Consider the following 13,034-nt stretch of genomic DNA (forward strand, 5'->3'; position numbering starts at 1 on the left):
TCAATTAATGTAGTAATTTGTATTGTATTACTTAAAGTTCTTTCATAATCTTTAAAACAAATGAGTTTACTAGTTTTGGGATACCCTGTACACTGAGTGATCACTGAATTATGACCACCCCTATGTAAACTGAATGCGACCCGTTGACCACGTGAGGTACGAGAGTGCGGAGTTAGTTGACCTATGTAGCATAGATAAGGTGTGCGTGACGGGTAAAAGGAAGGATTTATCGGACTTTGATAAAGGACAGATTCAGATTATGGGTGCTCAATGAGCTGGTGCCTCGATTTCCCAAACGCCTGAACTGGTGGGATGTTCAAGAGCCACCGCAGTTAAAGTGTACTAGGTGTGGTGTCAAAATGGTGAAACAATGACCTGACGGCAAAACTGCAAAGGTCAGTGAAAGGTTGATGTTAGAGGTGAGCGCCGGGTCTGATGACTCATACAGGAAAACAGGCGCAACACTGTTGAAGAGTTGACTACCCAATACAACATGAGCCAACCCGGAACAATATCTGGCATGACCATGTGTCGCATGCTTGCACCTCTCCTAACCAAGGTTCACTGGCATAAAAAACTCGCCTGGTGCAAAGAGCATGCAAGTTAGATGTTAGAAGACTGGAAGGTGTGCTGGTCGGATGAGTCACGTTATTTACTCCACACCGTGGATGGTCGTGTACGGATTTGGCGTCAACAACATGAGGCTCTTGATCCATCATGCATGGTATCAAAAGTGCAGGCTGGTGGAGGCGGTTGTATGGTGTGAGGCATTCACTAGCAGGAATCTGGACCCCTGGTGCATATGGAACAATGTATCAGTGGTCTCTGCTATCATCAACTGCTTGCTGACGGTGTACACCCCACTATGTTACACTTTTTCCCGAATGGCGATGGTGTCTTCCAAGATGACAATGCACCGAGCCATCGGGCACTTGTTGTGCAGGAATGATTTGAGGAACACAGTTCTGACTTCCAGCATATTGACTGGCCTCCAAACTCCTCTGATATCAATCCAATAGAGCACTTGTGGGACACTATGGAAAGGCATATCAGGCGTCTGGATACACCAATCACCTCCATACCTGCATTGCTGATCGCATTACACACAGCTTGGTTGGCCATACCTCCCAAATGCTTTGACATCTTGTTGAATCAATGCCACGTCAGATAGCTGCTGTACTGAGGGCAAAAGGAGGACCTACAAAGTATTAGGTAGGTGGTCATAATTCAGTGATCACTCAGTGTATGTCTACTGATAAATATCAGTTTGTTGCATTTTATGTATAAAAAAAACATTATGAAATATAATTTGATAAAGTTTCTCCTAAATCAATGATATTGTTTTTTTTTGGAGGGGGGGAGTCTTTAGTATAACAATCATACTGGTCATAATGTGCCAGTTAATATTGTTTTTGTCCTATATTATGTCTGTAAGTGTGTGTTCACCAGTTGTGTAGACTGAAAAAATTGGAATCAATATGAAAGCTTTAAACACTATCACTAGGATATAAGAATAATGTGATTTACAATACAAAAAAAAAGTATTTATTTATATAGTAAATGGCACATACGCTTGTATTTTATATATTCTTCTGCAGCAATTTGAACACCCCAGTTTGCACAATTAGTAATTCTGCAAATGGCAAGATTAAAATGTCTATGAGAAGAGCAGAATTTTGGTTCAGTGAACGATCAAATGCTGTATCGCAATGGCCAAAGTATGATCTCAAAATTTTTTTTTCTGCATGTGGTTAAAACATAAATAGCACAGGTCCATGTATTCTACATCGTGCAGATATCTTTGCTTGAGTAAATTACTTCATGTACATTAAAAACAACAAAAACTATGAAAAACTTACCAACTGCACATTGAAGGTTTACCCTCACCCTCACCTTGATGATGAGGGAAACCTGTAAATGGAAATCACAGATTTTAAAAATATAAACATTTTCTGTTACTTATTAACTAGAGAGTCCTCACTTTTCTTACTCATGTTTCAACTTCCCTTATCAAATATTCTCATTGATAAGAGAAGTGTCAAATAACTCAGTTATAAATTTCTGAAAAATTTCCAGCCTATTAACTACTATATTTCTTTTAATCTTTAAAAAGAATTGTATTTAAATGCACAGCCAGTTCTCATTTATCCAACACAAATGTTCCTCCATTACACAGCAGCAATGAATTGTCAGATAAAACCCATCTTATAAATTAAGATTAGGTTCTCAGAGAGAGAGAGAGAGAGAGAGACTATATAACACTATTATTTGATTTATTTTCACTTAAATAACCCAAAAAACATGTACTGATTACATCTTATATCTTAAGTATAGTGCTGTATTTATCAATCCAAATCACAAAAAGCTTAAATAAATGAACAAATATATGTATGTATGTGTATACATGCGAGTGCGTGTGTATATGGTTATCATTAAAAAACAGAAATCAGCAGTACAATATACACTGATATACATCAGATTAAAATACTGTAGAATAAAAAATTGACATTCAAAAATACATACCTGATTTAATAAAAATCGAAAATGGGCATTAATTTTTCCATACCAAGTGTTTAGCAGCCTCTCCCACCAGCCTTAAGCAAACACAAACCTTCTGATAATACTTTTAACCAACTAGTTGAAGTAGTAAAATCAGTTGGTTAAAACAATTCAGTTAACAATTCACCACCTTACCCTTTCAATTTTTAATATAATCAAACAATGACAGTCACCGGTTAACAGTTAATGAGGAACATGTTAGTCATGTTCCGATTCAGCATTTCAGCCTATCCCAAATATGTTTTGTGAATTCAGGTAAGGACTCTGTTCTAGTCTAGCTAGTGCAATTCTCTTTTTTCATTATTCAGTTGTGTCATTTCACAATAAACTGTTCGAATGTAACAACAAATGACCCAACATCACAATGATAACTGTATATTAATATAACATTAGACCAATCTATCTATATATATATATATCGGAATTATGTCAAATGACGTTTAGGTTTAAATAAATAAATATTGGCTCCAGTGTTAATGCTATTGTCTGTGGATTAGACATTACACGTGCATGGGTTGTATATGTACTTAACTTATACATTATTATTTTTAAATTGTGGTACTACTTGGGAGTGTTAGATTTGTAGTGACCTCAACCAACCCGCTAGTTATATTTAAAACTAGTCCTGGTATGGATAGCCTTACATATAAAAGCAACTAAATTAATGAAATTTTAAAGAAAGCTGGAGATGTTGGCAAATGTTAGTGAAATTAATGAAAATTAACATTCCTCCTCATAGTGATACCTCTGCTACTCCTCAGGGGCTTTGAGCAGACATATAGCCATACTGGAGGAATGTATTATACATACCCGTTTCTGTAATCTCTATACCAGTTTTGCAGGTTAAATACTTGGTGAATAATTTGGAATTATAAGAGTAATCTTATTGTGTACTTAATTTTATATAAGTACTAAATTTTAAGTAAACAGGGTGGTTTTCGTATATTACAGCAAACTGTGATAGGAGATTCAAAGCCCTACGGGTATGTAACATATTGAAATATAGTATCTCACCTCTGTGTCCTGTGGTGGTCAGTCTGAAAATGTTCAATTTCCCGCCAAAGTTTAGTTTTATGTGTGTGTGTGTGTGTGTGTGTGTGTGTGGTACAGTTTATTGTGCAGACGTACCAGGTTTTATCCATGGCGTGATGGTTTCAGAAACCAAACAAACAGAATTATACACATATGCTATAGCCCAGAAAGCATTATAGCAGTTTTAATAAAACTGAAAAATACCCTTATCAAAAACAAAATACCTGACAATTACATCAGACACCATATAAACGCAGCCGCACAAGCTAAACTCATACAGCAACCGACTAACATTTGTCCTAATAGTATCATAGAAAAAAATTTTTCCACGGGGCATAAAAGCTCTAATTAGAGCTATAATTTGGCCCCCCCTTTGAGCCCCAGGTTAATTGTGCATAGATGTGGCTCAACACCTATCCGCACGGTACCTGGGTGTCCAAAATCAAAATACCCCACTAGCAGAGTTATTAACACCAGGAATGTAAATACACTGGTCATCATCACCATACAGATATAATGCATTTCCACTAAATTACAAGCATGGAAACACAGGGTTAATATTCACAATGAAAGAGGCTGTATATATTTGTATGTGCCCCATGGGCACATACAGGGCTGTCATGCCTTAGAAAAGTGTTGCCAGTCCACACCCTACAGATAACACATTTAATTTTAATAACTATCATACCATCTTTTCCCATTTTATTTTAATTACCACCATGACAATTATTACCATTAATTTCTATCATTTTTAGCATGGTTAGATATCATATTGTATCTGCTTCTCACAATAATACACCAAGCTTTAAATTACAATCAACACCAGCCCCCACTCAGGAATGCAAAGCATGTGACTTTGCCTATGGCAAGGTTAACCATCACGCCACGGTTAAAACCTGGTACGTCTGTGCAATAAACTGTATCACACACATATAAAACTAAACTTTGGCAGGAAATTGAACATTTTCATTTTCAGACTGACCACCACAGGACATGGAGGTGAGATACTATGATATTTCAATATGTTACGTACCTGTAGGGCTTTGAATCTCCTATCACAGTTTGCTGTAATATACGAAAACCACCATTTACTTAAAATTTAGTACTTATATAAAATTAAGTACACAATAAGATTACTCTTATAATTCCAAATTATCCACCAAGTATTTAACCTGCATATATATATATATATATATATATATATATATATATACTCACCTATTGGGCAGATAATGTATTTACAGTATCTTACCAAAAAGCTGTTGTTGTTTGGTTTTTAGGAGCATTAGCAACTAAGGCCATATTGCTCCGGGATATGCGGTGGTCATTCCCTGACCTTTAGGCATTCTCCGTATTTGGTGGTCACGGGCTCGAACCCCGGTCTAATCAAGAAGCGTGTGCTACGCACTGCTGCTCCTGCCCACCTGGCTACGGAGGCACCTATTTAACCTGCAAAACTGGTATAGAGATTACAGAAACAGGTATGTATAATACATTCCTCCAGTATGGCTATATGTCTGCTCAAAGCCCCTGAGGAGTAGCAGAGGTATGACCATGAGGAGGAATGTTAATTTTCATTAATTTTCATTAATTTCACTAACATTTGCCAACTTCTCCAGCTTTCTTTAAAATTTCATTAATTTAGTTGCTTTTATATGTAAGGCTATCCATAACAGGGCTAGTTTTAAATATAACTAGTGGGTTGGTTGGGGTCACTACAAACCTGACACTCTCAAGCAGTACCACAATTTAAAAATAATAATGTATAAGTTAAGTATATATATTATTGTAAGTGGTGGCCAAAGTAATTTTTCTTAGGTAGCATTGAGCAAACTAAGTTTGTTAATTAATGCAGTGATCTCACATGGAGGTACCTTAACCACAACTTGCCTTAGTATTAGAAATGCACTACCCAGCACATTTTATTTACAGTAGTGCAATACCAAACACTTTAAATAAAACAAAATATACCTCTACACTGGATTTGCTACTGTTTGGTATGCAATATATATATATACTATATATCAAACAGTAGAAAATTTTCATTGCAGTCCTGTTTAATTTCAATATAACAAAATTTGCTACAGTTGGTTTTGGCAGCCTTTTTTGAATTACATAAACTATTCGCAAGTTTTTGGTCTGAGAATAGTAATGGCTTCAAAATACATCACATTTAAAGTGATCTGATATCAAACTAATGAGGATGTACTGTACATGAATCTGAGCTTCCTGTCACTCTGTAACTCTTCCATGCTGCCTTTATCTGTTCCATCAAGCTTCCAAATTCTTTTTCATACATTTTGGCATCCACCTCATATAGTACCTCTTTATTTGTTATTTGGTTTTTTTTTAGGAGCATTAGCAACTAAGGCCATATTGCTCCGGGAGGATGCGGAAAGGTCAGGGAATGACTATTCCCTGACCTTTCCGCATCCTCCGTATTTGGTGGTGATGGGCTCAAACCCCGGTCTAATCAAGAAGTGTGTGCTACACACTGCTGCTCCTTCCCACCTGGCTACAGAGGTGCCCTAGTACTTCCTTATGGTTGGACTCTAGACAACAAACTATCCATCAGTGCTTTGAAGACTAAAATGATGATTTTTGGCTCCAAATTAAATATTCAATGCCCACCACAAGTCAAAGTTAACAATGTTCAACTTCCAATTGTTGCGGAAATGAAATATTTGGGTGTGATTGTGGACCGTATATTAAATTTTTTCTCACACCTTAATCGTGTAACTACTAAAATTAGAAACTTTACTGGTGCCATCACGAAGGCCTCCAGAACTGATTGGGGTCTCTCGCATCGGACCATGCAGGTTTACTACAATGCTGTCTTCCTCCCTATGGCAACTTATGCCGCTGGTGCATGGTTCCACAGGGCAGAAATAGTAAATTTCAAGCAAAACTAGCTGGTTTACAGAGAACTATGCTCCTTAGTATGCTAAAAGTATGCAGAACCATATCTATGCTGGCATTACAAGTTATCGTTGGCACACATTGCCCTTGGACCTACACCTAATATATAGAGGCCTCTGCTTTCGCATCAAGAGACAATTCCAACTGAATTTTTGAATATCACCATCAATCCTCAAACAGACGTTAAGTGTGAAAGAGCTAGGTGTTGGAACAAACTTTTAAATATGGCAAAGACATTGGGAAACCACAACTCTGGATACTGTCACTAAAGAATTTATTCCTGAAGTTCATGTCAAGCAAGAAAATTAAAACCTGGTTCTCTATGGATCTGTGCACTTCTTATTTATTAACAGGACATGGATCTCTAAATGAGAAATTATACAAATTTAGGTTATCCCAAATTGATCTCTGTGCTTGTGGTAGTATTGAAAATTGGAAACATGTCCTCTATGAGTGTCAACTATACAACGACATAAGAGATGGTTTATCTAAGTCAGTTGAAAATTTCTCTCCCAGTCAACAGTCTCTCTTAGTTAAAAATGTTAAACTTTTTCATGTGCTCCAATTGTTTGCCTATGATGTCTTTGCTAGAAGACTATCTCTAACTTCTGACTTAAATAGTGCAACTTTTGTTCTCGTGGACACTTAAACAACAACTACAGCTTCAATTGTTCCTACAACAACTATGGTATCATCGACCACTGCTGCATCTACTTCATCATCAGAAATCATTATATTATCTGAAACTGTGTAAACTTGGGCTGCAACTACACTTGGTATGAGTTCTTCTATACCACCCTGCCTATCTTCTATCATCTGAGGAGGGACAATTTTTTACAATAAAATGCGCTGTATTATGTGATGCCACCAAGTGAGACACTCAGCTTGGCTCCATGGCTACAGAGAAAAATTTATGTATCTATATAGACTCAGTGATCTATTTAGAGTGTAGTGTACAAACTATCCTATGGCCCCTACTCACATGTTGTTCCCCTCTTTTTTATATATTTACACGTACGAATGTGTATATACTTAGCCTTGTATATATATTATATGTGATATATGTGTTTTGTTCAATAATGGTTTTTATAATACGTCCTCCAAAATTCTGAGGACTTTTATGAGATGCAAGCAGTGGGGCATGTTTCATTCCACAGGTACAAGATCAATATTTATGTAGCTATATAGATTTAGCTGTCTATTAAGAGTTTAGTGTATAAACTGAGGCCAACAAATCTCATAATGCCCTTCTGCGATGATATTGAACCTTGTTAACATTCACGATAATTGACCCTTTTGCTGTCTATTATCTTGGATTGTTGCATGATTTGGGTATGTGAACTGTAAATTTATACGGTCCTCTACCATTATGTATTATTATCTTTTGTGCTCATTGTCTATGTCTAGACAAAATAGCTTGTTGTTTACAAGTTTGTTTACACTAATTAGTTAAATGTTCTTGCTTAGTTACTATGTATATCTATGGGTTTTTTTTCCCTAGCTAGTTGGTTTTAGTCTCTAGGGGTTTTCATCTTGCAGCAGCTTTGCTCTGCAACTTGGCTTGCACTTTTTGCAAATACAAACTTCTCTTGCCTGGTCTTTGACAAAGCTCTGTATCTGTACAGTGAAACGAGGTGGACATGAACTAACATTCCAGGTGCTGCCAAAGCAATATATACATATGTACATACATATAGTGCCTCCTTAATGGAATGAATTGCACTAATGGCTTCAATGATGAATGTCTTGAAAGTAACCCACAGTTCAACTGTACTTTTGCTAATTATATATTTCATCCATTTATTAAATCCAGAAAATACTCTTTCTCAAAATTAAAACCTTTGCCCTTACCCTTGACTGCTGAAATCTCATTTGTCACTGTCTACTTCACAACACGTGGTCACTCACTGCTAACAGTTCCCGTACCACCATATTTGTGATATTATTTTGACCACCGATGGTCACCAGAATAAGAATCTTTTACTCACCACGACATGTTGATGAGTTGAAAGTGTGTTGTTTGTACGGAAAATTATATACTATATATAATAATAATATAATAAATGACACTATCATACCACTTGAATTATTAACAAATTGGTTTCCTTAAACTTATATGGAATACAAGTTCAATTTCTACACTAAATTGTTAACAGATGACTTTTTTCAGGATTCTTGCCAAACCCCATCATCAGATAAATGCTATTTGGGGTAGAAATAGAAGAACATTTAATAACTACATACATATAGAAGAACATTTAAAACAGTTGTTAAATGTTCTTCTATTTCTTCCCCCACTACCATAGCATTTATGGTCTGATGATGGGGTTCAGTAAGTAATCCTGAAACATCACCTGCTAACAATTTAGTGTAGAAATTGAGCTTATATTCCATATATGTTTAATAAAACCTATTTTGTTAATAATTTCATGTGGTATAATAGTGTCATTCATTATTATTATATATATTATTATTTACTATATATAATTTACCATATGAATAGAAACCACATAACATCCTTTCCCAACTATATTGTGTTGTATGTCCACTGACTGTGCATCAAGAATTCGTTTTTTGAACCAAAATGTCAATCAACATTTTTCATTAGCGAGTATTGGAAGATACACTATGGAAATATCTGAAAAATGACATGCTGGAGATCACACCAGTCTGAAAGTGTAGCATTCATCAAAAATTATATGAGTTAGAGTTTCCACACCCTGTATTTCTCCAGTCCTAACCCCCTGTGATTTCTTCTTTTTCTCAAAATTAAAACTGTGCACTTAACAGGCAGAGATTTCAACACATTTCAAAAATCCAGGGAAAAAATTGTACGTCATATGGAAGGAGGTTACAAAACAGGGTTAGGTAATGCGGTCACTTGCTCCATATTTCATATTTATATATATATATATATCAGTTTGTATTAATATGTTGAATAAAGTATGCATAAATGTATGTGAAAGTTACACAAAGTAACTTTCACATCCATTTATGCATACTTTATTCAATATATTAATACAAACTTATATATACTCTTGCATCCTTTAATGCTGCTTTGCACTTTTAAGTGCATCTGTCATACCTGATTTATTAATCTTTCATTCACTGAAACCATTTCAACTGAATACCTCTTTATCCTATGTAACTTTTTAAACATTACCTTTAAGGGGTTACATTTAATATTCTTTTATATATATATATATATATATATATATATATAGCAGCAGTAGAATTTCTGGATTCCATATCAAATCTCAAGGGACCTTCTGTTACCTACAGAAATCATCTCTTCAGCCTAATCCAGGAACCTTCCAATGATTCCTCATATATATACCCACATGCATGTTGAATATGATGAAATGTGAAGTAACAAATATTTGCATTACTTGTCAATAAATACTTACCCATTCTTATTAGTGATGATTCGCTATTTCCCTAAAAAAAAAAAAACACACTAGAATAAAGAGAAAAATTTCATAAGGAAACACATCCAATTCAAACAAAAACATTTGTGGCATTCTGTAACCTTTTAAAGCATAATTGTTTAAATCACATTTTATCTCACATAGTATTTCAAAATCAGTGACTTGAAATGATTAAGCATCAAAATGTAAGGTATGTAGAGTACTGTTACAGAGTAAAATGCCACGATACATTAAAATTCTATAGTACTGAAAATATATTCTAACAAAAACTTTAAAAAATCTTAAATTAAAATTTCTATATATCATTTGAAGAAGGAAAACTAAAGTTACAGAATAACTGGTTTTAATAAAGAGTATAGATTAGTATTAGTATTGGCCAATGATGTAATGAAACAAGCTTATAAAGAAGGTAAAAAAAAACCCTACCCACGCCATTTGCCTATCCCCTCTAATAATTTGTCTAATCCTTCATTAAGTTTATTCAAACTATCCACCTCCACAACACTAAATGGAAGTTTATTCCAACAATCAATTACTCTCTGCCTGAAGAAAATTTTCACACTTCCATCCTGAAACCATCCTTTTTCAATTTAAATTTATCTCCTTTAATGTGTGTCATCTGAAAAAGAGTAACGATGCAATCAGCATTTTAATTTACTCAATACATTTAAAGCCTTAAATAGGACCTAGTTTTCAAATACTGAAATTTGCAGTATTTGAAACCCATGCCTTTCTTGATAAAAGTGTTCTTTTGCACTCTTGGCTAATCTTGTTACTTTTCTCTGTACCCATTCCAACAGAGCCACATCATTCCTAAAATGAGGATTCAAAACCTATATGCAGCACTTGATGTGGCCTTAACATTGCCTTACACAACAGAATAATTACCTCCTTTTCCTCTGCTGGCAAAAATTCCTGTCTGTCACTTGAGAAAACCACAGGAACTATTCTAGAAGCCTGTCTGCAATGCTTATAGAACTTCATGTCAGACTGTTCAATTAACCTTAGATCTTTTTCATTCTCCACTACCTTGAGTTGAGTACTACACAGTTGGTATGTCATTCTGAAATTACTGCTATCTAAATGCAGTATAGTCAGTTCTGCTATAATGTAGTACATGTGTTGCTAAAAATCTCCACGTTATGGTATTTCATGCATTAAAAACAACAGGGCTTATGGGAAAAACAGAGATGAGAAAAGTTCAGTGTGGTAAGTAAAACACTAAAAAAAGTTAAAAACTCAATAAAATTGCTAACACAGGTTTAAACATCTTAAATTTCTAATAAATAAATAAATTTACAGTAAATATAGCACTTTACTTTGACAAGATATGACATTTGCTTGATTGACATTTCTGTTAACTGACATTTTCTTTTCTTTTCTTTTTTTTTTTTTTTGAATTGTAAAATTTAAAACAGTAAAAAAGATAAGCAATCAATAACAACTAACACGGGACGCACAAATTGCACAAGTGAGACAAGTTTATGAAGGAAGACCCTGAAAATTCATTTATGTTTTTTATATGATTGAAGATTTCATGGAGGGGGAAACACATTTCACCATAATAACGTAAAAGCCCACATAATTTCAACTATCGGTATTACCGCAAATGCAGTAAGATCGAGTTTACTACCTGTTTATAATTAGATTGCACTAATGCAAAAAAAAACGATTTATTAGGGTTACCCAAAATGTTAATTCAACTGCCCATACGAATTGTGTCTGCAAATTGTGTTCTCTGGTCGATTTGCCTGCTTTGCTAGACGAAAAACCCTAGGTCCCAGGAGGAAAAACTTTGCTATCTACGCCTGAGACCGACTAACTCAGCCGTGGAGTGAAAAAAGTCCATTAAAAAGTTCCTCGCATCACTGACAGGATTTGAACCCGGGCCTTTTCTATCCGGTGTTGGAAGGATGATGATGTTGCCACTGTGTTACCCACGCAGCACTAACAGAAAAGCCCAATAACCCAGGAACTGCAAATTGTTTTTACTGTTTTATGGTAGTGACCTCCAGAAATGTGCTCCTCTGCTCACACTATCATGCCTCACGAAATTTCTGTTCAAACATAAAAATGTGAGCTCCTGAAAACACGAGTCGGCCTACAATATCACGTGTTATCTTGTGAATATAGCAAATGACAGCAGTGTGTCTACGACCAAAGGAAAATATAGCTCTCACACATTTGACATTTTAAAATGCACGTTATAGCAAAACTAACTGTACCTTGAATTTATATGTTAAACTTCAATTGACACTTCTCAGCCATTTGCCTAATTTCTCTAGGTCTTGCTGAAGTAGCATACATTGATTCTTGTCATTAACCACCATGCTAACCTTTGCATCATCAGCAAACTTACATATTAAACTTGATATGCCTTCATCAACTTTTTTTTTAACACTCTTTTCTTCTGGCTTCATGGTCAATTCTATGACATGTCCTGCATTTTTTAATGTCTGTAGCATTCCTGTTTATATTGCTTGTTATTTTAAAGCCTCAAAGAAGGAAGATATCTGGAAATAACCTTCCATCCTCTTGACTGAGGTCTTGGGAAAGGGATAATAGAAACTAAATTCTAGGAATTATTTATGGTGTAGTTTGTATACTTCATAGAAATCATTTCTGTTGCAGATGATGTTTATTTCTTATTTAAATCAGGGTTTTGAAGGTAAAAAGGAAGGCCACACTTTACAACTTAGTGTCTTCCTATTTACTGGTGTAGTCACACACTCTCTTCAACTTTTTTAAAATTCCATACTGTTCATCAACTCTCCTCACTGGTATAGCAATCAGTATATTTTTTTGTGTGCTGTGTTCAACATGATATCAGTAAATTTCATTAACGACAGAATTATTATTATTATTATTATTATTATTATTATGTTAATACAATTTTAACATGTTTATAATACTCAAGATAAGTTTAATTTTGTTTAATAATTTTTTTTTTATTCCTTTTAATAGCATGCAATATAGGATCATGGTGCCAAAAATTAAAAAAAAAAAAAAAAAAATCACTGCAATGAAATATAAAAAATAACCCCCAAAGAGGGGTCCCATTTATAATGCTTCCCTACTTATTGTGCTCTTTAGTTC

General features: G+C 34.9%; 1 protein-coding gene across 1 annotated transcript in view; it reads right to left on the reverse strand.

The window, feature by feature from the left end:
• Positions 1–13,034, reverse strand: part of Ssl1 (general transcription factor IIH subunit 2 Ssl1) — a 136,365-nt gene that overhangs the window by 17,170 nt on the left and 106,161 nt on the right. Inside the window, exons 10-11 of the mRNA XM_090372236.1 lie at positions 9,918–9,948; positions 1,860–1,911 (exon numbers count right to left, since the gene is read on the reverse strand). Coding sequence (XP_090228362.1) covers positions 1,860–1,911; positions 9,918–9,948 — 83 coding nt within the window. The remainder of the gene's footprint in view (positions 1–1,859; positions 1,912–9,917; positions 9,949–13,034) is intronic.

Source organism: Mastigoproctus giganteus, chromosome 4 (assembly GCF_048544385.1).
Source record: "Mastigoproctus giganteus isolate SK-2022 chromosome 4, ASM4854438v1, whole genome shotgun sequence".
Taxonomy (NCBI): domain Eukaryota; kingdom Metazoa; phylum Arthropoda; class Arachnida; order Uropygi; family Thelyphonidae; genus Mastigoproctus; species Mastigoproctus giganteus.